General features: G+C 39.3%; 1 protein-coding gene across 4 annotated transcripts in view; it reads right to left on the reverse strand.

Moving 5' to 3' along the window:
• Positions 1-23561, reverse strand: part of HIPK2 (homeodomain interacting protein kinase 2) — a 160183-nt gene that overhangs the window by 21899 nt on the left and 114723 nt on the right. For 2 of the 4 annotated variants that reach the window (XM_087723024.1, XM_087723023.1), the window contains exons 4-9: positions 21585-21704; positions 20350-20436; positions 18625-18809; positions 16339-16501; positions 13670-13796; positions 6991-7112 (exon numbers count right to left, since the gene is read on the reverse strand). In XM_087723024.1, coding sequence (XP_087579150.1) covers positions 6991-7112; positions 13670-13796; positions 16339-16501; positions 18625-18809; positions 20350-20436; positions 21585-21704 — 804 coding nt within the window. Of the gene's footprint in view, positions 1-6990; positions 7113-13669; positions 13893-16338; positions 16502-18624; positions 18810-20349; positions 20437-21584; positions 21705-23561 lie in introns of all 4 variants that reach the window. The other 2 variants (XM_087723022.1, XM_087723021.1) reach the window with 1 other exon arrangement.

A 23561-nucleotide genomic window follows, 5' to 3' on the forward strand; every position in this document is an offset into this window, starting at 1 on the left:
CACGGAGATATACTTTTGTCTTTGTGCCTTTTATCCAAAGAACAAATATATAATTAAATATCAGTGGGTTTTTTTTAAATGATATATCTTTGTGAAGAAGTACGGTGCCAGGTATTGTTGTGGTCCACTGGCAGCCTGCGGAGCTCACAGCAGAATCGGAAAATGAGGAGGTTGGGGAGGAACATGGGCCAGTCCTGGAGTCTGGGGAAGGCTCGAACAAGGGCTCTGTGTCAGAGGTAGAGAAAGGACTAGGGCCATCTGGGAGTTATGTGCTGCCTCCGGAGCCTCCAGAGTCGGACAGCAGCTAGGCAGAAGAACAGGCTCCCTCTGTTCCCAGTGTGTGCATGTGCAGAGCTGCCAGAAAGTAAGCACAGTTGAAACAGAAGGGACGACTCAGGAGTAAGGTTTGGAGGTGATTGGCCTCTCCCACAGGACATAAAGGAGGAGCAAAGGCACATGAGCCTTTGCAGGAAGCAACTTGGTTCATGCTGGTCAGTTTACCTTCTGAAACTCTGTTTGGACTCTTTGCTCCATGTGGCCTTTGGCAGCATTTTCAAAGAAGATAAAGGTGGGTGCTTATCAGCTTTATCCCGAAGGACTTTGGCAGCCTGCTGTATAACTCTTTACTATTATTTGGAACTCATTATGGGCTGTGAATGAATATAATTCACAGCCTTTGAAATAAAAAGAGAGGTTTTGGACATAATCATTTGCATTTTACTGTATCAGGAAGCCTAGGTCAGAACAGGTATTAAGAAAGAATTAACACTCTTGGCCAACTAGAAATGCAAAATAATAGACCCCAAGCAAACCAGTGAGAAGGTCCGGAGCTTTCTCCCTACTTGGTAAATTCTAAATTAACACTTGGCAGCATTACAGCATTTGAGCCTTCATTCTGAGGGCTGAGCAGCTTCACTGCTGTGCAAGCATCGCTCTGTAGATGTTGTCACCTAACAGAGGTGTAAGTACAGATGGCGTCATTTAAGACAGTTGCAAGTGTCATCTTGCTCAGATAACTCGCTGTTGGAAGTAGGTAAGATTTTATACACAGGTCATATTAGGATTCCTCCTACATGCCATGGCAGGGCAATTTAATCACTTCTGAGTACAGATTGAAAACCTGGACTCAAAAGAAAGTAACTCAGGACCTAGATTTTAGATGAACAAAGATAATTGGGGGAAACTTAAATCGCAGGATAATGACAGAAATGGTGGCCATTGTGCAAACTAGAGCTGTTTCAACCATGAATTTAGCCATAGGCTAAATTCATGCAACACACTAACCTAAAACTTGATGGGTTAGTCCGTGATCGTGAATCTATGGCATGTGTTCCAGAGGTGGCACACAGAGCGCTCTCTGTGAGAACGTGTGCCATCACCAGCTGCTCTTCTAGGTTTTGTTGTGCACATGAGCATTGGACAGGTGGTTTGGCATGCATGTCCACCGGCCAGCTGCTGTCTTCCGGGTTCCGGTGCACACATGCAGCTTGCTGGTGCACATGCATGCAACGGAATACAGAAAAGTAGCTGGCCACCATGTGCATGCATACCAGCCAGCTGCTCTCTTCTGGGTTCCGGCGTGCACGCGCGAGTTCCAGTTTTGGCACCTAGTGCAGAAAAGGTTAGCCATCACTGGCCTAGTTGGCACTTCAATGTATGAAGCCAGCCCTGGGCATAAGCTTTACTTATTAATTAAAGACCTTTTTTTCTTCCATTCAATCACATCAATTATTTACCTAACTTTATCCATTATCACTACATTTTTAACATAATGATTCTCAGAAGCTGCCTAGAATTTCCCTGTAGTTGTCTTGGTAAAGTTTTTCAGAAGTGGTCTCTTTCCGACACAAGTTGAGATATGAAAATCAATAATAAAACGCTAGTTAAATTTAGTTAAAATTAGAGCATTATGTTAAAAATGTAGTGATAATGGATAAAGTTAGGTAAATAATTGATAATGATAATAATACATATGTATTGATAAGAGGAAATTTGGTATAAATTTTAAATGGTAAAGAAAGGGGAAAAAGTAAGTTAAACTTAGTCAAACTATTGTTAAATAAAAGACTGATAATGATAATGATAATAATGTAATAATTTGTATTGACATGATAAAAGGGAAATAGAATATAAATTGTAAACAATGATTAAGAAAAGATGTCCAAAAGTTCTGTTATTAAACAGAATTAATTTTTATTTTGAATGTGTTATAAATGTATAATGTGGCTGGATGATATTGAAAATAGAAAAGGGAATGACACTATGTGGTTTTGTTTTAAATTTTGGAATGTTTGTTATAAAGGGATGTTAAAGCAACTATAGTCATATGAAGGATGAGGTATGATGATAGCAATGTATATAAATATATGTGATGTAAAATATATAACTTGATATGAATCATAGGTGATGACTGTGGAAGGGATGCACGAAAGTTCTTTGTAACCAATTGACACACATTCTACAATTTGTAATGGAAGATGATTTTAAGGTGTTTGTGTTTATTCAAAAAATAAAAAAGTAATAAAAAAGTGGACTCTTTCCTAGGGTGAAGAGAAAAGATTGAGCCAAGGTCACCAAGAAAGATTTGTGCCTAATGTGGGAGTAGAACTCACAGTCTCTGGTTTTCTAGCCTGATGCCTTAATCGCTACATCAAACTGATTCTCAGTTAAGGGCTTGATTGCCCAGGCCCTTAATGGCTCAGAGTGCTTCCCGGAAATACAAATAAAACAAAAGTGTATTTTAAGACAAATCTCAAAACACTATTCAAATAATAAAATAACATTATAAAATTACAAAATGATGAAAAGCAATTTAAAATAGAATGATTAAAAGATCTAGGTAAACAAGCATGTTTAAAGGTTCTTCCTAAACCAACAAGAAAATTGTACTTGTTACAACTTCAGTAAGCGTATTTGTTCTAGACATTATCACAGGAAAAGTAGAATTAAGAGTCAAAATCTATCTACAGCAGGACAATTGAAAGGTGCCCCTCTGATGATCTGAAAGTGAAGGACAAAGGGGTATGGCAAGAACCAATTAACAGGTTTCTGGTAAGTTTTTCTGCAAATCCAGACCATTGACTTGACTTGATTCAGTACAACATGGTTTAATTAACCATGATTCCCTCACCACTGTCAAACCATTCACTAAGGCTGCATTACTATTACTATTAGTCTTATCATTCCTATCACCCACTTATGACTGCCTGAGTGTAACTTTGTTGCTTGTAGCCTTACAATTTACATTGATATTGAATGTTTCCTGATTGCTTATTAGTACTCTATGACTATCATTAAGTGTTGTACCTTATGATTCTTGACAAATGTATCTTGCCTTTTTATGTACACTGAGCGCATATTCATCAAATACAAATTCCTTGTGTGTCCAATCACACTTGACCAATAAAGAATTCTATTCTATTTCTATTCTATTCTATTCATGCCTTGTGCAAAGATTGCATGAAGATTCCTAGAAAATATCAAATGCTTTCTCTCCTCTTTCTGCATGCTTATATAGTTAAGTCCCGCTACTTTCAGCCACATCTGTGAATGTGTGCATTAGGCACAACCTCAAAGTTACTAAGAATATATCTTTCCCAGCTGATACCTTCCTTTTCCAGGTTCCTTTTTCGTTCCTTGTTCTTTCTTTATGAACTTAGAGTTTCAAGTTTCTGAATTCTTTTTTTTTAAACTTGACCTATGAGAGCCTCACTCCATCTCTTCCCACTTACACATGCACCGCTCACAGGTATGCCAAATATATTTTATAGAAAATAGATTTCCAAATTCCTTGGGGCAAGCGATTTCTCACTTTCTTCCTTCCAGCTTTCATGGTGGGATAAAGCTGACCCCTGCCTTTTAAAGAAGCAGCTGCTACCTTTCCAAAGGTGCAACCGGAGCTGCCTGTCACGTTTTGCACTAGTAAGCAGATAAACTAGCCTCACTGGGGTGAAAATGCACTTGTGGAGGCTGGTCTTTTCACCTGCTCTAGGCTTTCTAGGCAAGAAATTGACCTGAGCAGTTGTATCACATTTCCGGTGGTAATCAACAGCTATGAAGATGATACACTAACTGTGGTCCATCAGCCTACAGCTAGAGATTATTGCAAAGCACCAGGCATTGAGAGTGTCAGGCCTTTACCTCCCCTTTCCCTATTTGCTAGGAGAGAACCCTGTGTAACTTTGACAGCTGTAGAAGCGATTAGAATACTCTACAGACACAGCTTTCCATTTCATAGCATTTTTTTTGAAGGGCACAGTAGCAAGCAAGCTGCACTTGACACTTCCTTTCCACCCTCCTATTTCCTAACTGCACACTGAAAGAAAGGGGAAGCAAGAACAATGCATGGAGATGCAACTTTTCTTAGCAGATGGCCAAACTTGGCCTTTGAATGGTGTGATAGAAAAAAACAACACAGCGGGCCCAAGAGATAAAATACATTTGATTTCATTTATATTCGTATGTAGTTCATTTCCAATCATGTCTTTAGTTATGTTCTGCCACAAAAGTGCTTTTTCAGGAGGCAACTGGACTTTCTTGTTTGTCTTTGAAGACATTTTGCTTTTCATTCAAGAAGCTTCTTCAGCTCTGGCAGGATAGTGGGGAACGGAAGGATTCCTTGCAGACAGCTGGTCATTTGCATTTTTTTAGAGAGTCGTTGAAGCCACTTGGAGGTTTATCTGTGTCCTCAGGGTCACCTGAGTAGTACAAATGTGTGTCAAGCCTTCTTGGCTGCAGGATGCCTTCCATTCCCCACCCTACAGGCGGAACTGAAGAAGCTTCTTGGATGAGAAGCAAAATGTCTTCAAAGAAAAACAAGAAAATCCAGTTGCCTCCTGAAAAAGCAACACCATGACCTGATGGACTGAGAATCTCCATAGACATTTAGCTGTGCACTTTGGGATGAACACCCTTTGAATGATGTGAGATATGGACAGATTTCCAGAAAAATTGCAGACTACAAGAACCATTTGCTCAGGTGACCCTGAGGATAAACTCCCAAGTGGCCTCCATGACTATCTAAAAGAATGCAAATGACCATCTGTCTGCAAGGAATATAAATCCTTCCATTTCCCATCATCCATTTAGAGCTGAAGAAGCTTCTTGGATGAAAAGCAAAACATCTTCAAAGAAAAATAAGAAAGTCCAATTGCCTCCTGAAAAAGTACCTTTGGGACAATCATGATCTGAATGACTGAGGTACTCCATAGACCTCTTCTGCCACATTAAAAAGAAAATTTGGCAGACATCTAGGGTCGGTTCTTGGAGTTTGACACAGTCCCGAGGCTGCAGGTGGTGATTATGGCAGGCTTCAAGAAGGGCTGGGCTTAGTTTGATTGGCTTTGTAAGGAATCAAAGCCTCCCCACCTCCTTTTTTTTGCTCTTATAATTACTCCTATTTAAGTTATCAATCTAACTGACAGAAAAAGATAGTATTAGGGCTGGGTAGCATTTTCGAAATTTTTGGGAAAGGTGCTTGAGAGAACACCAGAGTCTGAATGTTCTGACCTCATTAAATTCTTGGGAGTGCAGCCCCTAATATATCACTCAAAGGCCAACCATGACCTCTGACCCCTAAAGACGTTGCATACTCCTGATTCAGATGCTATAATTACTACCTGAACAATCTCCCCTGCTGCTTTATCTGATTAAGTGTTAGTGATTAAGCCTTTGCATCAGTTCAGTATTTTTAGTCTGTCTGCTGTAATTGCCAACTGTAATGCAGCCAACTCAGAAGCCTGTCAAATGTTTTGGGTGTAATTTGTGTGATTACCCATGCACAGAGCCAGACAATTAATCTAATTTTACAAGGTACTTCTGTCCAAATATTTTACATATTGATGTTTATAAAACTTATTTTCTTCTTTTTTTGTGTTGTGAATGATCTCCCCTTTTTCGTGGAATTTGATTTATACATGTGACAGTTCTCCTTCACATATGGTTCTTGGAGAAGGATGGCAAGTTTTCACGGAGATGGACTCCATGCATGTCAGTCAAGTATCCTTTAACGATGACCCTTCATAAGGACAGGAGATCATATTAAGTTGAATGGAAAGAAACAACACATGTTTTATGTTTGACTTCCAAGATAGGGGAGCCTGGAAGCCCCAAAAGAAAAGCAACTGGAAGAAGATCCAGGCAAGGCAGTGATTTGCAGTATTTGAGAATCCTCTGGTATCCAAGACACCAGATCATCCTGACATAAACACCACATTCACTTTTGTGCATTGGTGTAAAATAATTTTATTGGAAATAAAAGGCAGATAAATGAGATAACCAGCATCCCTAAGGATCTGCTTGCAAAAGCAGTATTTTGAGTGTGGCCTGAAGTTTTGAGAGTTGTTTATCAGATGGATAAGAAGTTGAATGCCTATTTTCAAAAGAATCAATTGATGCAGATTGCCTCGTGTTCATTAAAAAGAGAAAATTCCTCCTTTGCACTGAAAAAGCATGAGAAAAAAACCCCAGAAATTTCCTGCCCTAATTTACAGAACATTTCTCACTTGAAAGTAGCACGATTGCTTATAATTCTTGTACTGTTATTTTAAACTTCTTAATGAAGCTTACTAAGCAAATTCTCTAAGAAATAAGAGTTTCTAGTCTAGGCTGCTACCAGAAATAGAGTCAGCTCAATGGATCGTCTAGCCCAATTTTGTTCTTGCTAGTTTGACAAAGCCATGTGTAATCGGAGCATTCTTACTTGATGGAAGACAAGTAGGGAAATCAAATATATTTGCAAGAGCTGTTGTCATGCATGGCTGGGGACAAATGACTTAAGAAAAAACTAGAGATGGAAGGAGGGTTTGTCTAATAGCTTAAAATCCCAGAAAGCTCTTCCCTCCACAAATAAAAAGACGGAAAGGTCAAATAACGGCATACACATTCTCAAAATTCACAATAATTCCCACAGGTGAACCGCTCTTCTTTATTGACAACTCCGTATATAGTTCCTTAAAGTTGTTGCTTGATCCAAAATTATTAATTATTTACCTGTGCTAAAAGCCCTGGTTGGATCTGAAGGGGCGGAGCCCCAGCAGCCTGAGTGACTATGGGAACTGCATTCTCCATCCGGACTGAATAGCCAGCATGCTTTGAAGGGGAAGTTTGCAATCCTGAGCCAAGAAAATAAAATGAAAAGACAATAGCTATGTTATTAAGATCAATCACCATCAATAAAAAGCACAGTCCTGAATTTTTTTTTCTGTTCAATTTGGTTCCATGGTATGGGGTAAATCTGTGCATACTTCAAATGATTTAAAAGAGGTGTTTCATGTGAATTCAATACCCAAAGTTTCTGTAAGCTTGAAAAAGACACAATCCCTTTAATAGTTTGACAGATTAAAGCAAATGCAGCTCATTAAAGCAGCTACATCTTGTCTCAAGCTTGAACAGAAGACAAAACAATCTACTTTTAGGAAGGGATGTATCCATAGTTCCAGGCTTTCCAATAAATTTTCTGAATAAATTTCAAAATTTGTATAATCCTATCAACAAGATCCTTCTTAAAATTATTCTGGAGTTGTTGGTATTATATTTTTGCTTTTATATAATATATATATTTCCTTTAGTCATTTGTTAATTTAGTGAAAGCGTTAATATTTTCATAATAGCTTGGAGGCAAACAACTTAATCTTTTATCAGGGGTAGAAATTTTACAAGTTTACTGTGCAAATTTTCCATCAGCCAACTGCTCTCTTTCACTTGGCAAAATTTCCATTCTCTCAACACCAATATATCATTTGAATAAGGTTTTTCATTTGTTCTTTCACTAGTCAAGAATAGCATATATTATGGTATTTTCAGTATCTGCCTAAGGCATTTATTTTCCAGTAGAAATTTTTGGAGTGAGGTTACTTGTATGTGTGTTTTTTTAATGTCTGTGTTGTATTGGGAGGGAGCTGTTTAAACCACTTTTATTGTATCCTCCCTGTGGTCTTTATTAACATTTCTAGTTTGTCTGTTTGTTTTAACTGTTTTAAATATCTTTAATAATCTTCCACAGATCTGGTTATCGGGCAGATGAGAAATAATCATCATTGTTATTGTCAAAAAGTGTGCCAAATCCCTTCAACCTTGTGTTCAGATGCCTCAAATTTCTCTTAGGAGGTGACAGTATCTGATTGACCTCATTTAGGCTCAGAAGTTTTAGCATAGCAGAAATATTTGGATGGAAAACTACAAGGAATTTTAAGACTGTAGAGAAGATGGGAAATTGGGGTGGGGGGGGAATACCATCCTGGGAAAAAGCAGTAGTAAAGCTCTTTAATTCTATTGCCAAGAAAACTGTTTGGAACGGTCTACAAAGTTATCAGGAGCAGAACTAGACTTGAAAGAGACTTTTACTTTTCTATTACCTGCACTTTTATCAGGTTCTCTTGAATTCTTATTTTCATCCTATCGTGATAAGAGACTCGATGTACAATTCCAACTGTGTCCCACCTAATGCTGAATAAAGCTAAATTTGTTCAGTAAGATTTCAGCATCTCTCAAACTTAATTGTATAGATCTATAGCTTGCATCTCAATCTAATCAGGACTCCTTAACAGAGGCTCTTGTCCAAATGCCATGTTTGATCACTCTTAGAAAAAAAATGAATCTTATACATGGCCATAAAAGTGGGAATGTATCAAAAGCCTGCATCCAATTTTCAAACTCTACCTGCAAAGTACTTCAATCCTTCAGGGAAATCAGATACTGTAATGGGAGTTTTCAGATAAATTCTTGGTACTCATTAACGGACAGTCAATTAGAAAAGATCCATGGAAGATTACTTTTGTACATGATTACTGCTGTGAAACTATATGTGAAATTATATGTGCAGAAATGGAAAATATTCTGAAATACCCACACCAGAGGAATAGTTGATGAAGAGGACAGAAATGGCAAAATTAACCTGTTAGATAGAGAAAGTTCAACAATGGCATTTATTAGTGACTGGAAACCCCCTTATTGACTTTTTGTTGACTAACAGAAACTTGTGATTTATGGTTTTGAAGATTACAAAGGGTAGCTTATGGAAAGAGGGAAATTATGATGCAACCTTATAGAGAGAGGGCAAAGTAAATATATCTATCTATAACCACTGTCAACTTATGGATTTTCTAGCCTTCAACTTTGGCACAGCCAAGTCTTCAACCACTGAGATTAAAAAGGTAAGAATTAACTTGGAATCAGTCTACACATTGTGCTTATTTATAATAGCAATAGCACTTAGACTTACTGTATTTTTAGGAATATAAGACGCATGTTTCCCACTCCCCAAAAGAGCATGGAAATGTTGGTGTGTCTTATACGCCAAATATAGCCATTTTTGACCTCCCGAAGCCCCACCCCCACATCCCATTTTTGCAAAAATTGGCTATTTTTTTGCAAAAATGGAGGCCTTTTATGCCTTCCCCCAGCAGGCACTCTGCAGGCTTCAGCAGGGCTGGGGGAAGGCAAAAATGCCTCCATTTTTGCAAAAAAAAAAAAAAAAAAAAAACCAGTCCATTTTCCACCCGTTTTTCATAAAACAAGGGCATTTTTGCCTTTCCCCAGCCCTGCTGGAGCCTGCAGAGTGCTCCTGGGGGCTGGGGAGGACAAAAACTTTTTTCTTACTTACCTCTTCGAAATCTTGGTGCGTCTTATACACCGGTGCGTCTTATAGTGCGAAAAATACGGTATATACCACTTTACAGTGCTTTACAGCCCTCTCTAAACAGTTTACAGAGTCAGCATATTGCCCCCAATAAATCTGGGTCCTCTCAGAGAGGAAGGGGAAGTAGAGAAGGGAAGGATGACAGAGGGAAGAATGGAGGTAGGGAGGGGGAGGAGAGAGGGAGAAGAAAAAAGAGGGAGAAGAAAGAAAGAAGAAAGAGGAAGCTAACTATCTTGACCCCTTCCAGTCTGGCTTCAGACCCGGTTACAGCACAGAAACCGCTTTGGTCGCATTGACTGATGAGAGCTAGGGATGGAGGCCATGCTTCCATCCTAGTTCTCCTGGACCTCTCAGCGGCTTTCGATACCATCGACCATGGTATCCTTCTGCGACGACTGCGGGAGATAGGGGTGGGCGGCACTGTCTTGCAGTGGTTCTCCTCCTATCTCTCGGACAGGTCGCAGTCGGTGTTAGTGGGGGGACAGAGATCGTCCCTGAGGCCCCTAACCTATGGGGTGCCGCAGGGGTTGGTCCTATCCCCCCTACTATTTAACATTTACATGAAACCGCTGGGCGAGATCATCCGAAGGCACGGGATAAAATACCACCAATATGCGGACGATACACAGTTGTATCTGTCCGCCCCGTGCCAACTCAATGAAGCGGTGGACGTGATGAACCGGGGACTGGAAGCCGTTAAAGACTGGATGAGAGCAAACAAGCTGATACTCAACCCAGACAAGACCGAGTGGCTGTTGTGTTTCCCTCCCAAAAATTTGACCAACGTACCATCACTCAGGCTGGGGGGGCAAAATTTATACCCCTCAGAAAGGGCCCGCAACTTGGGAGTCCTCCTGGATTCACAGCTAACTTTTGACCACCATCTCTCAGCTGTGACCAGGGGGGCATTTGCCCAGGTTCGCCTGGTCCGCCAGTTGCGGCCCTACCTGAATCGGGAGGCTCTCACAACAGTCACTCGAGCCCTTGTGATCTCTAGGCTGGAATACTGTAATGTGCTCTACATGGGGCTGCCCTTGAAGAGCATCCGAAGACTTCAGCTAGTCCAGAATGCGGCCGCGCGAGTGATCGTGGGCGCACCACGGTTCGCCCACATAACACCGATCCTCCGTGAGCTGCACTGGCTACCTGTTGGTCTCCGGGTGCACTTCAAGGTCTTACTCACCACCTATAAAGCGCTCCATGGTAGTGGATCTGGCTATTTGAGAGACCGCCTTCTGCCAATTACCTCCCTGCGTCCCATCAGATCGCATAGAGTTGGCCTCCTCCGTATCCCATCCACCAGTCAGTGCCGACTGGCGACTACTCGGAGGAGAGCCTTCTCTGTTGCGGCTCCGACACTATGGAACAATCTCCCCGTGGAGATTCGTACCCTCACCACCGTCCAGGCCTTCCGCACAGCCCTCAAGAACTGGCTAGCCCGTCAGGCCTGGGGATAATCTTATTTTCGCCCCTCCCGAATGCTGAGTGAATGTTGAGTTTTACTGTCTAATTTACTTTGTGCACATCTTTTTTTTGGTATTGTCCTACACTCCCCTTCCCTTTTTTGATTGTAAGCCGCCCTGAGTCCCCTCAGGGAAAAGGGCGGCCTATAAATAAACAAATCTAAATCTAAACAAATCTAAATCTAAGTGATGGATAAGGTTCAAATATGGTGTATGGAGAGTAGAAGAGCCAATAATTGGTTTTTGGGAGTTGTTGGTAAGATGAATTGATGTAAGCATTTAATAATACAATATGATGTTGGTTATGTAATAGTATACATGTGATTATATGTTATGAAAATGAAAAAAAATAAAAAAACTTTATTAAAAAAATCTGGGTCCTCATTTTACCCATTTTGGAAGGATGGAAGGCTGAGTCAACCTTGAGCCTGGTGGGATTTGAACTGCCAAATTGCAGGCAGATGGCAGTCAGCAGAAGTGGCCTGCAGTACAGCACTCTAGCCACTGTGCCACTGAGGCCCATACATTCTTTTAGATTTTCAAATTATATGATGTATGAAATTAGTCAACTGTAGTCTATTTCAATAAATTAGAGTAAGTCCAAGATTGGGCACCAAACATCAACAACATTATTGCATGCCAGTTTAACATTTATCCATTGTTTTGCAGATGGCATTGGGAGTTTACAAGCAAAACTGGGGTCAAGCCAAACATTCTCAACATAGCCTTCTCAAAGGCATTAATAGAAACTCTATCAGGGATTTTAAAAGAGGAACAGGATTCGTATTCCAATTGAAATACAGTGCTTTAGGGAAACAAAGTTGAACTCTCCCCTTCTAAGCTCCAGTTCCAAAGGACTTCAAATAAAAAAAGCCCAAGTCTTTTCTATTTTTGGTCTCTAAATTGGATTTAGTTTTAAAAGATGCATTAAATATGGTATGTAATTTGCTTCTGAAAAGAACAATAACGCTGTATTTTTCCTTTGTGTATTTTCTTTGGGAACAGTTGTTACCTTCCCTGAGCCATTAAGAAGGAGAAGGTTAGATACCTAGACAAATTAAGGAAATAGTTACACGGTCATTTTCCAATTGTTCCCAATGGAGATTGACTCTATGCAACTGCTGAGCAAGAGACAATTGTCTCCACAGGAAGAGCCACTGGCTGCTAAAGTCCAGCGCAGAAATTAAGACTTCAGGTGCCTGTCATCCTTTCAGTTGTCCTACCAGCTGTGCAGCTCTCTGAGCTGAAGAAATCACCGAGGATAAAAAATTTGCCCCCAAATAGTCAAATGCCTTTTATAGCTTTTGTAAATAAGACTCAGGGGACTTTTGAGGATTTCGCTCTGGAGTTCTTTTATGTTATTTCAAAGCCACATAAAAAAGGGATAAAACGTCTGCTGCACAGTGGTGCACTAAGACATCAATGTCTACAAATAACTTAAATATCTTTGGATGGAAATGAGAGAGGGAACCAGGCTTCCTGGCCACAGCTAAGTTAGTTATATAAAGGAAACTGGAGCTCAAAAACAGAGAAATAGACTCTTATTTCCTTATTCTAGCCCCAAATATCTCCAAAAATTGCCCAGAAAATTGGTAAATATCAGGTAATAGAATGGAATGGAATAGAATAGAATAGAATTTTTAATTGGCCAAAGGTGATCGGACACAAAGGAATTTGTCTTCTGTGCATATGCTCTCAGTGTACATAAAAGAAAAGATACATTCGTCAAGAATCATAAGGTACAACACTTAATGATAGTCATAGGGTACAAATAAGCAATCAGGAAACAATCAATATCAATATAAATTGTAAGGATACAAGCAACAAAGTTACAGTCCTGCAGTGATAAGTGGAGGAGATGGGTGATAGGAATAATAGCAATAGTAATTATTATTAATAAGCTGCCTTAGTGAATGGTTTGACTGGCAATATGAAAACCAAGCTGGGAATATTGATATTGCATATATCATCAGTCAGTGCATTCGTATACCAACAAATGGAGAAATTTTCCATCTGAGATCACCTTGCCAATTCAGCTCTCCTAATGTATTGTGCTATCCTATACACGTCAATGAAAAACCACATATTTTGTATTGTAGAAGAAACACTGGTTTTTCAGATTAGCTGAACTAAAGTTCCCTACGGATAGAAATAACATACCCACTAGAAATTCTAGTTCAGCAACAGCTGAAAGGCTATGAAATTAAGGAGAAACTTCCTAACAATGAGGACAATTAACCAGGGGAACAGCTTGCCTTCAGAAGTTGTGGATGCTTCATCACTGGAGGTTTTTAAGAAGAGACTGAACAGCATCCTGTCTGAAATGATATAGGATCTCCTGCTTGAGCAGGGGGTTCGACTAGTAGACCTCCAAGGCCCCTTCCAGCTCTATTCTGATTAACACTGTAGGAAATTATTGCTGGTGCTCAATGTAATCTGAGGTAATTTGGAGGAAAGAGCTCATTCCCTAGTCAAGTAAAATTTTAGACTCCTACCAGACAGCTTGCCCATCCTTGCTTTAGTAATAGCCACACATTTAACAAGAGAAAAGAATCAGAAGCCATCTTACCTTGAAAACCTGGAGGACATACGATAAGGGCTTGCTGGAAAGGATCAGGACGAGCACATATCTGCGCTGTGCCTGTCTGCAGAGGGACGCTCCTCTGAGCCACCGCGGCCATGGACGCTGCCGAGGGCTGGTAGAGTGCAGATTGGTAGTTTAGTATGGAGACATCAGGGTTGGCTAAGGAAATAGTGGCACTGGTAGTGGAAGTGGGAGCCAGAGTAGTGGCCTAAAGGAATTATGGGATTTAAAATAAAATAAAAACAAAACATGAAGGCGATGGCAATGTCGGGGGGAAGCTAATTTTCAAAAGGAAAGATAAATAAGGCACACAAATAAAACCTTAAAAGGTAGAAAAAAGGTTTTTAAAAAAAACAAAGCAAAGAGGAAGCTAGAGATGAATAAGGATAACAAGAGTTTAACTTGACTCATCGGGCAACCCCATTCCTTTGCTTGCGATTACAGGTAGTCCTTGACTTATAGCAGTTCATTGAGTGACTGTTAGAAGTTACAACAGCATTGAAAAAAGGGACTGATGAACATCTTTCACACTTACGACTTCTTCTTCAGATGCTTTGCAACTGGTTCACAATTATGACAGTTACAATTTCCCAGGGATCACGGGATCAGCTTTTGCAACCGTCTGATAAACAAAGTCAGTGGGGAAGCCAGACTCACTTAACAACCATGTTTTAACAACCGCATTGATTTACCTAACAACTGTGGCATCAAACGGGGCAAAACTCACTTATCAAATGCCCCACCTAGCAACAGAAATGTTGGGCTCGGTTGAGGTCGTAAATCAAGGACTACCTGTACCAACGGATTATAATCACAAGCCCAAATATCAAGACTACAACCCAATAAGATAGTCAAGTACAGAAAGATTCAAGACTTTGCATCTGAAAAATGAATAAATATTTCTAGATCATTAAGTCTTAGCAATACATTGCATGTGTGTTACTTGAACTGTTCTTGGTACTTGGTGACATGGCTCACTTTGTTGAGATGCTCCACAAGCAGGTTGATTTGATTTTTCAATTGTTGTACAGAGGTAGCTTGGGATGTATAGAACACAAAGGAATGTTATGTGCAGATTATATTGCTTGGATATTTCAATAGAAACACAACTTACACCTCTGATGGGCCCAGAATTTTCTCTAGTTCTAACCCTAAATGTGTGGCTTCAGATATCAGGGGTTTAGTATTTCAAGATTTTTTTTAAAAAAATTAAAGCTATCTTGCTCTAGGGCAAGGGTGTCGAACCAAGGCACCGAGGGCCAATCCCTTGCTATTTCCAGGCTGGCCTTGCGGGCCAGATTTAAGCACCCCGTGGGCCGAATTCAGCCCTGTGGGCCTTGAGTTTGACACTCCCGCTCTAGGACCAAAGCTCTAGCTTAGTCTCCCCCCCCCCCAGAAGTGGAAGAATTCTAAGCATCTGGAGAACTGCAGTGGTTTTAAGAAGGATTTGATGAATTACTTTCCATCCTTTCCATCTGAGGAGGTGTGATTGAAAAGGTTATCTATTAAAACGTTCCCACATGAGTATTGGCAATGAAACTGTTTTATGTCAGCTTCATTTTGACATCCCAGTGGGTTTTTTTTTTCTGGTACAGTAGTTGGATTGCTCTCACTTTCTCTTCCTTACAGGGAAAGCTAGTAACTGACTCCAAGTACCTCAGTTCAGAGTTTCTAATCACATGTGAACTAGCAACTTTTTCTGGTTCTTGTCCTTAAAAGTCATAGACAAAAGGCATTACTTGTACTTATTCATGATTGTGACTCTAGCTGAAGCTTTATTTGTTTACTTCTTGATCAGTCAATCCTGCATTCATATTCCTATAATAAATTCCTTAAATGTCCTTTAGTCATTTAAGAATGTTTCACAGAACACAAAATCTGTTGTCCCTCTTGCTTTGTTTCAGAAAATACAATTCATTAAGGATTTTTTGATTTTGATTATACCTTTCACCAATTAGAATGAAGTAGAAATGTCTCCATCATGCATTTTGATCTTTTTTCCCTGTTTCCCTATTTGTTATTTCACAAATGTGATTCGATTTTCTTAGTTGTTAACTTTTGCAATGCAAAAAATTGTATTAATGAGACTATTAACAATGTTAAAAGGAATCCCAATACAACTGTCATGATTTTTTAAAAAAATTAAAACAACCCCCCCCCCCCCCAAATAATCCAGTTTCTTTTCCTTTAAAAAAATATTTGTTTTTGTATTCAATTAAGCAACAAACTGCAGTGATTCCTAGAGGACTAATGACCATGCAAAGGACATAATTAAATACAACTGATAGAAGTACATAAGTTGCAGCATTTGCATTCTGATGCTGTCAGGCACTTTTAGCCATTTTAGCATTGGTGTTAGATGGAGAAGGATCAAGGTCAAATTCTTGGTGATCCACAGTTTCTGAGCAACCTTGGGCCATCCTCAGTCTATATCTCTACTTCTACTTGAGTTATGAGATTATAAATTAAAAGAAACATAAATATACTGGATCCACAGTTTCTGAATGATGTTGGAAGCAGTCTATATCTCTAACCTCTGCTTAAGTGATGAGATTATACATTAAAAGAAAAAGAAAGATTTCTTCCCTTAAAAGAAAGAAGTTCCAAACCTCTGGAAGCCCACCAAGTTAGACCATCATAACAATTATTCTTACCTGGTTATGAACTGTATTGAGCTGGTTATTGAAGGTCATGGTTAAATTGGTTGATGTGCTTGGGGCGACATGGGTGATGAATGGTGTTTTGCTCTGATTCACAGTGTCATACATGTTTACTCGCCGCTTGCAAATCTCCATGTTTTGAAAACAGGACTTAACGCTATTTACGAAGAAGGAGAACCAAAAATTAGCAGTAATCTAACTGATGGGAGAAATCGCACCTGCCTTCATAAGAGATATGAGCTCAGCTACTCTGTTTTATTCAATAAACTAGGCTTAAAACAAGCCATGATTTAATGCAAATTGTAAGCTCAGCTATTTGGTGCCAAAAGAAAACTCTCTCTATTCATTATACATAGAACTATATCACAAACATAAAAATTATTTGTAGTCAATGTTTTCTCCAGGGACAGCTGGAATTGTACTTTCTGTCTGGAATGATAAGCAGCCATACTAAAACATTACCATACCCACCATCGTATAGTTCCTGGGATTCTTTATGGGCAGCAATGGAAAATAAGTTGATGTAACAGATGCAGCTGCTGTTAAGAATACAACCCAAGGCTTCAAGAGATAAATTCTTTAATATTCTGAACAACAATTATGCAAATACCATGAGTTGTTAGAATCACTGCTTTTTCTACCATGCATTCTCAGACTATTGCTCCGTTTTGAGTTTTATTATAGCTCTAAATTCACCTGGCCCTGAAACCAACCTTAAGAAGTCCAAATGTCTAAAAATGCTAGAACTTATTTTTCCTTTTGTGTCATTCCAATTAACAGTGCTAAAGCCGAACCTTTGCAAAAATCCATTAAGTCCCTATAGTAAGGAGATACTACATAAATTCTTTATATTTTTTTGCAGTGTCACTTTTCACAATCAAATATTGATATAATCCCTACTATTCTGTCAAATCAGAATATCATGCCTTATTTCTAGAAAGTTTTCTCCAGGGTCACTTTTGGAACAAAAATAATTTTAAAATTATTAAGAAAAATGGAATGGAGTCAACAGAACTATTGCAAGGAAAAATAATCATTAGTTTAGAAGACATTTTTAAAGGCAACTGGTCCAACTTTCTATTCTGAGATGGAATCCCAAAGAATTTGATAATTCTTCACAGATTCTCATTGATTCATTTTCTAGCATTGAGCTGCATTTTACTTGAAAATATCCACAAACCCCGCCCATTAATGAAAATGCCAATGATGCATTTACTAAGTTCCTGCTATCCTTGAGTTGTGATCTAATAATTGAGGGTTTGGGGTTGGGTGGTTTTTGTTTTGTTTTGCATGGAGGTAGTTAGTGATTGCTGGAGAAGACTCCTGCGAGTCCCTTGGACTGCAAGATGATCAAACTGGTCAGTCCTAGAGGAGATCAACCCTGACTGCTCTTTAGAAGGCCAGATCCCGAAGATGAAAACTCAAATACTTTGGCCACCTAATGAGAAGGAAGGACTCACTGGAGAAGAGCCTAATGCTAGGAAAAATTGAGGGCAAAAGAAGAAGGGGACAACAGAGAATGAGGTGGCTGGATGGAGTCACCGAAGCAGTAGGCGTGAGCTTAAATGGACTCCAGAGGATGGTAGAGGACAGAAAGGCCTGGAGGAACATTGTCCATGGGGTCGTGATGGGTCAGACACGACTTCAAAACTAACAACAAGTTAGTGATGTGGAGTGAGACTACAATTGTGTGGCATCATAGCACAAACGGAGATGTATTAAATTCTGTCAAGGAAAAGTTACTCAGTTTATGTCTACCATGTTCAACAGTTGCCCTATGTTACAGGTAATAAACTGTGAGCCTTAAAAAATGTTTCCATGATTTCCCCACAAAACTTTCTCTTATATCCCTAAGCCTACCTCTAGAAAATAAGGGGAACAAAATTCTTTTGTCTTCTTGCTATTGGAGCTGAGTCACCCACCCAGTTTTCCTTGCAGTTACTGGCTAAAAATGAGATATTTGAAGCAGCTCAGGAAGAGATGAATAAATCACTGGAGCAAAGAACCAGAAATGCCATTCTTGAATAATATCTTATGACTCCAGAGCTAGAAAATTAGCTCAAAATAAACCATTTCTAGGAGAAGAGCTGCCAGTTGAAGATCATGAAAATATTCTTGTCATGTGGGCATCTCTAAATTCTGCTTGGCTGCCATGTATATGCAAAATCTGTTACAATCCCAAGAGGCACACCTGCCAGTTTATCGATTAACCTTCCCCTGCATTCCATTCTTCACTCCTCCCCTCTCCAAGATCACCAAATCAGAGAGAAGGAAACTTACTGGGTGCTGTGGGGGAAATCGAGCAGGTGTGTCATGGTGACAAATGGGTGGTTGAGTGTTTCAATTGGCGTTATCCTCTTATCTGCGTCTATCGTCAACATTTTCTTTAACAGATCGATGAACTCCCTCCGGTCTGCCTTTTCCACCAACATATCACTTCCTTCCAAATCTGTTGTCATATTTACCTGGAAGGAAAAATTCAAATCAATAGCATACACTTTTCTAGAAAGTCTGAACTAATCAAATCTGCAGTTTCTTCTTCAGCCTTCATAGAGGTAGAGTCTTTGGGGAGCTATAATGTAGTCTTCAACTGGACATGTAAATTCTATTTGAGCATAGTTATTCTAAATGCGGGGACATGGTGGCTCAGTGGCTAAGACGCTGAGCTTGTCAATCAGAAAGGTCGGCAATTCGGCGGTTCGAATCCCTAGCACTGCATAATGGAGTGAGCTCCTGTTACTTGTCCCAGCTTCTGCCAACCTAGCAGTTTGAAAGCATGTAAAAATGCAAGTACAAAAATAGGAACCACCTTTGGTAGGAAGGTAACAGCGTTCCGTGCGCATTCGGCGTCTAGTCATGCTGGCCACATGACCACGGAGACGTCTTCGGACAATGCTGGCTCTTTGGCTTTGAAATGGAGATTAGCATTAATCCCCTAGAGTTGGAAACGACTAGCACAAATGTGCGAGGGGAACCTTTACCATTATTTTAGTCTTCAATTGGACAAGTAAATTCCATTTGAGCATAGCTATTCTAAATGCATGTAAACAATGTAGGTTTAATGTGCAGTAGGTTCTAACAAGGTTAAAATTTCAACTTCTCTGTTGAATAAACTGGATGACCAGTACATTCTGTACAATATCATGAGACCTATTTTAAGATGCATTTATTACAGAGAGAACTGACAAATGTACTGCTGGACTTCTCCATCCTGGATAAAGATACATAAACACTGCACCTTAAGCACAAACACTACAGCTTAAAAAGGGGAAGGGTTTCCAATATAAAAAATATAATATGTGTGTAGATGGTTTGTCTAGTTAAGCATCTCTTTTTAAAAATCTCAATCTCAGTTCTAGAAGAAATCCCACCTTTGTGTGTGTGTGTGTGCTGTAGTGGAGATAGGAGCTTAAAATTTGCGATTTACTGATCTTCTCTATAAGGAAAATCTCATAAGAGGCTCCTTTATTGGCAATAATACAGGTTGAAAAGCAAATTAAGCTACTATAGGTTAAATTTAATAATTCATTGTCTTTATTTATTTGTCGTTATTTAGCTGATAACATGGTGTTGTCCGGGTATTTATTTATAGGGGGGAAATGTCTGGACCAAATGTAATTTCTAATGTTGGATTTTCCCCCTTACCAGAGGGAGCCCCCTTGTGGAGTACTGTGAAGCCATTACCATGGCAACTCCACTGAGCTATACAGTAGAAGCCATTTTATGGCAGTACAGCAGAATCCATTTTAAGGCACAATAGGCTATATCTTAACAGAACACACATCCCGAGGGGTATTTGGGATATCTTACCCCCACAGTATTTTTTTCCGGAGAGTTATTCATCTGTGTACCAAGTTTGGTTGAAATTGCTCGAGGCATTTCAGAGTTATGCTGGAACACACACACACACACACACACACACACACACACACACACACACACACACACACACACACACACACAGATATTGTTAGTGACAAGTTGATATCCCAGCAGTATTCTTACCTGTGCCATGTCATCCAAACAGTTAAAAATGTACTTTCTTGCTTCTTTTGACTTGATACCGGTCTCTGCCTCATGGTCATCTGGTGTCTGCCCAGAATCAACCAAAAAGATAATAAAAACCAGTATTTCACTATATACCAATCTATTACTAACTCAAGTGAATGATACATAATTTACCACTGCTTTTAAGCATAATCCCAACACAATATTATCCAATATATGTATATTGTCCATCACACATAGTTGCAAGAGAATGAAAATAAATCTTTGCCTTATTTCAAATCATTACAATATTTTTCATTCTATGTGGAAAGCAAGTTCAGCAACACATGGTCTTATGGACTCTTGACTTAGATATGGCACCTTCTGAACTCATCTTATCCTCCACCAGGTTGGGGATGGGAGAGAGATAAAAAATGGTGGGGGGATAAGGGAAGCAAATAAACACTGCTCCTTTAACCATTTTTGGTTTTGATTGTGTCTTCTGCCATGACATGAATTTCTGCAGAAGTGAATGCAACCCGTCAGGCATTATACAGATTTCTCATCCTTGTCTTCCCTAGGGGTCAAAAGTACCTGATATTATCCTCCGATATTGCAGTGAAATGAGACTGCACTGGCTATATTAATGGGGGAAGTAATGTTGAAGATACCACATTCAGTAAAATACGATTACCGTTTCTCTTCATAAGATTATTCTAGACATTACAGAATTTGAGCCAGGAAGTCTTGAGTAACAAGATAATCTCCAGTAAAAGCTTTCTGTCTTCCAAACCAATAGTAGTAGCAAGACAGACAAGAAGAAAAATCTACCTGATATAATTCATAAAACTCTTTTTATGAGCTTGCTTTTGATTCTTAAATTATCAAAGTATAAAGCTCCTGTCTTATTGTACAAGACACAGCTTAATTTATCTAGTAGAGGCTGCTGCAAGTAAGCAGCTATAACAAATGGACCCCAAAGGTGCTCTTTCAAAAGGCAATTGGATTTTGTTTTTCCTTGAAGATATTTTGCTTCTCATCCAAGAAGCTTCTTCAGTTCAGTAATTACATTATGATAAACATAATTAATTTTTTTAAAAAAACCTTCAAGCCAGACCAAAATTGAATTTCTGATTGCAGCCACTGTGCATCAGTGCAAAGTTATAATTTTACCAAACGTTATCAGTAGTATTTCAATATTATGAAACACAGGGCCTAAGGGTGCTTGAGAAAATACCAAAACATCACCTTACCTTTAGCCTCCACAGTGGATATGGTGAATCAGTGTCCCTATTGAAAAATCTTGTGGTCTTTGTTCCTGCACTTAACAAATATTCAGCTGGCAATCCTTGTGTCTGTGAAATATACCGGATCTGTAAGAAGATGAGATCAGGATTATTTCACTGAAAACTTTGTCATAATTTCTACCCAGTCAGGTAAACTTATTTGTGTGCGTATTTAACAATGAAGGAAAATATAGAAATAAAACGAAGGGACAGAAAATGCTACTCAAATCAAGGATTTGAAAGGGAGGGCAAAGGCCCACAGATATCCACCATTAATAATGTCGACTATGGGCGCAATACTGGAAGAAGGAAGACGTGCCTACAATTCAAGAATGGACATTAAGAGTAACAAACTTAGCAGAGATGGCTAAAATATCAGCATATCTTAAGGATCATTCAGATGAGAAATACAAGCTGGAGTGGAGAAGATGGATTGATTATATTCAAAATAAATACGGGGCTAAGAAATTACAGATAGCTTATGACTGAAAAAGCAAGGAATGATATAATTTGCTTAGAATTAGCTTAACAAAAGAGGAGTTAAAGCACAAATGAAAGATGATGCTAAGTTTCTTTTAGTTTCTTTTAGAATATGATTGTTAAAGATGTATACCTTGTATTTGCTCTGGGAAGTCGGGGTGTGTGTTGGGAGGGGAGATGGGTTCGAATGGAGAGAATGGGGGAGGGAGGTAAATATTTATAAAAGCTTTTTAAAATTTTCAATAAAAAAATAATGTCGACTATATATTAAAAGTGTAAATTACTGGGGTGTTATAAAGTTATCTTTCTTTTCTCTATTAAAATCCCACCACACTGCTGTATAAGCCTTTAAAGATTATGGTGTATATCATTTTGTTCATAGCCCATAAAGATAAAGGAAAGGCAATAAACCTATACAAAGAAAGCATGCATGCTCCAAGGTTGTGCTTTATTGGCAACAGAACATTTACAGCTCTGGCTTTTATCCTCAAATATTAACTTTAAGAGGACTTGTACGAACTAAATGTATTGAAAATGAGGTTACATTACCTCACCACCACCCCATTCTCTGCCATTTGCTTTTGAGAATTGAAAAAAACACACCAATATTGGACATTAATGAGCCCTGGGCATGTTTAATAGCTGATAGACCCAGATGGAGGAGAAGGAAATCTTAATTGTGTCAAAAGATGTACAAGGAACCAGTGATTCCAGATGATTAGAACAATGTGAGTAGGAAGGAATCTGTATCAAAATGACTATCACCATCCAGAAATGTGACAATAGGTTTAATGTAGATCCTAAGTCTCAGTTTTTACACCTGCAATTTAAAAAGGATCAGGCAGTAAACAATAGAAACATACGGAATCTGGATTTGAGATTTGAGGAAACAAAGTAAACAGCATTAAGTGTGGCAAACAATACTACCTAGAGCAGGGGTGTCAAACTCAATTTCATTGAGGGTTGCATCAGGATTGAACTCAGAGGGCCAGAGTCGGTGATTCTGGGGTGGGCGTGGCCAGTTTGATGTCACGCGTGTTGGAGGAACCTGTGGTGGCCTGAGCATTCTGCCAGAAAAAATGAGCTCCCAAGCTCCATTTCCGCTAGCAGAGGTACCATGAGCCAGTCCTTTACTGTTTCCAGGGTGGTTCCACGGGCCAGATCCTGCTCCTGGGCCTTGAGTTTGACACCCCTGACCTAGAGAGATGTCTGCCCATGTTTACATGCTGAAACTTACTTCGTTAAATGGGACATCTTAATTTAGTATAAAACACACTCTCTTTTACAAATGCTGTCGAGTGTGTGTGTGCGTGCGTGCATGTGTGTGGGGGTGTAAATAAATTTTAAAACTGTAAGTATGTTTTACAACTACAACACAAACTTCTGCTGCTTCTGGAAATAAATAATACAGCAGTGGCATTAAACCAGAAATGGGGAAGAATGTGGTATACAGTATCTTAGTGC

This window comes from Thamnophis sirtalis, unplaced genomic scaffold (genome assembly GCF_051295495.1).
Source record: "Thamnophis sirtalis isolate CommonGarterSnake01/CBP01778 unplaced genomic scaffold, rThaSir2_p1.2 scaffold_9, whole genome shotgun sequence".
NCBI classification, from domain to species: domain Eukaryota; kingdom Metazoa; phylum Chordata; class Lepidosauria; order Squamata; family Natricidae; genus Thamnophis; species Thamnophis sirtalis.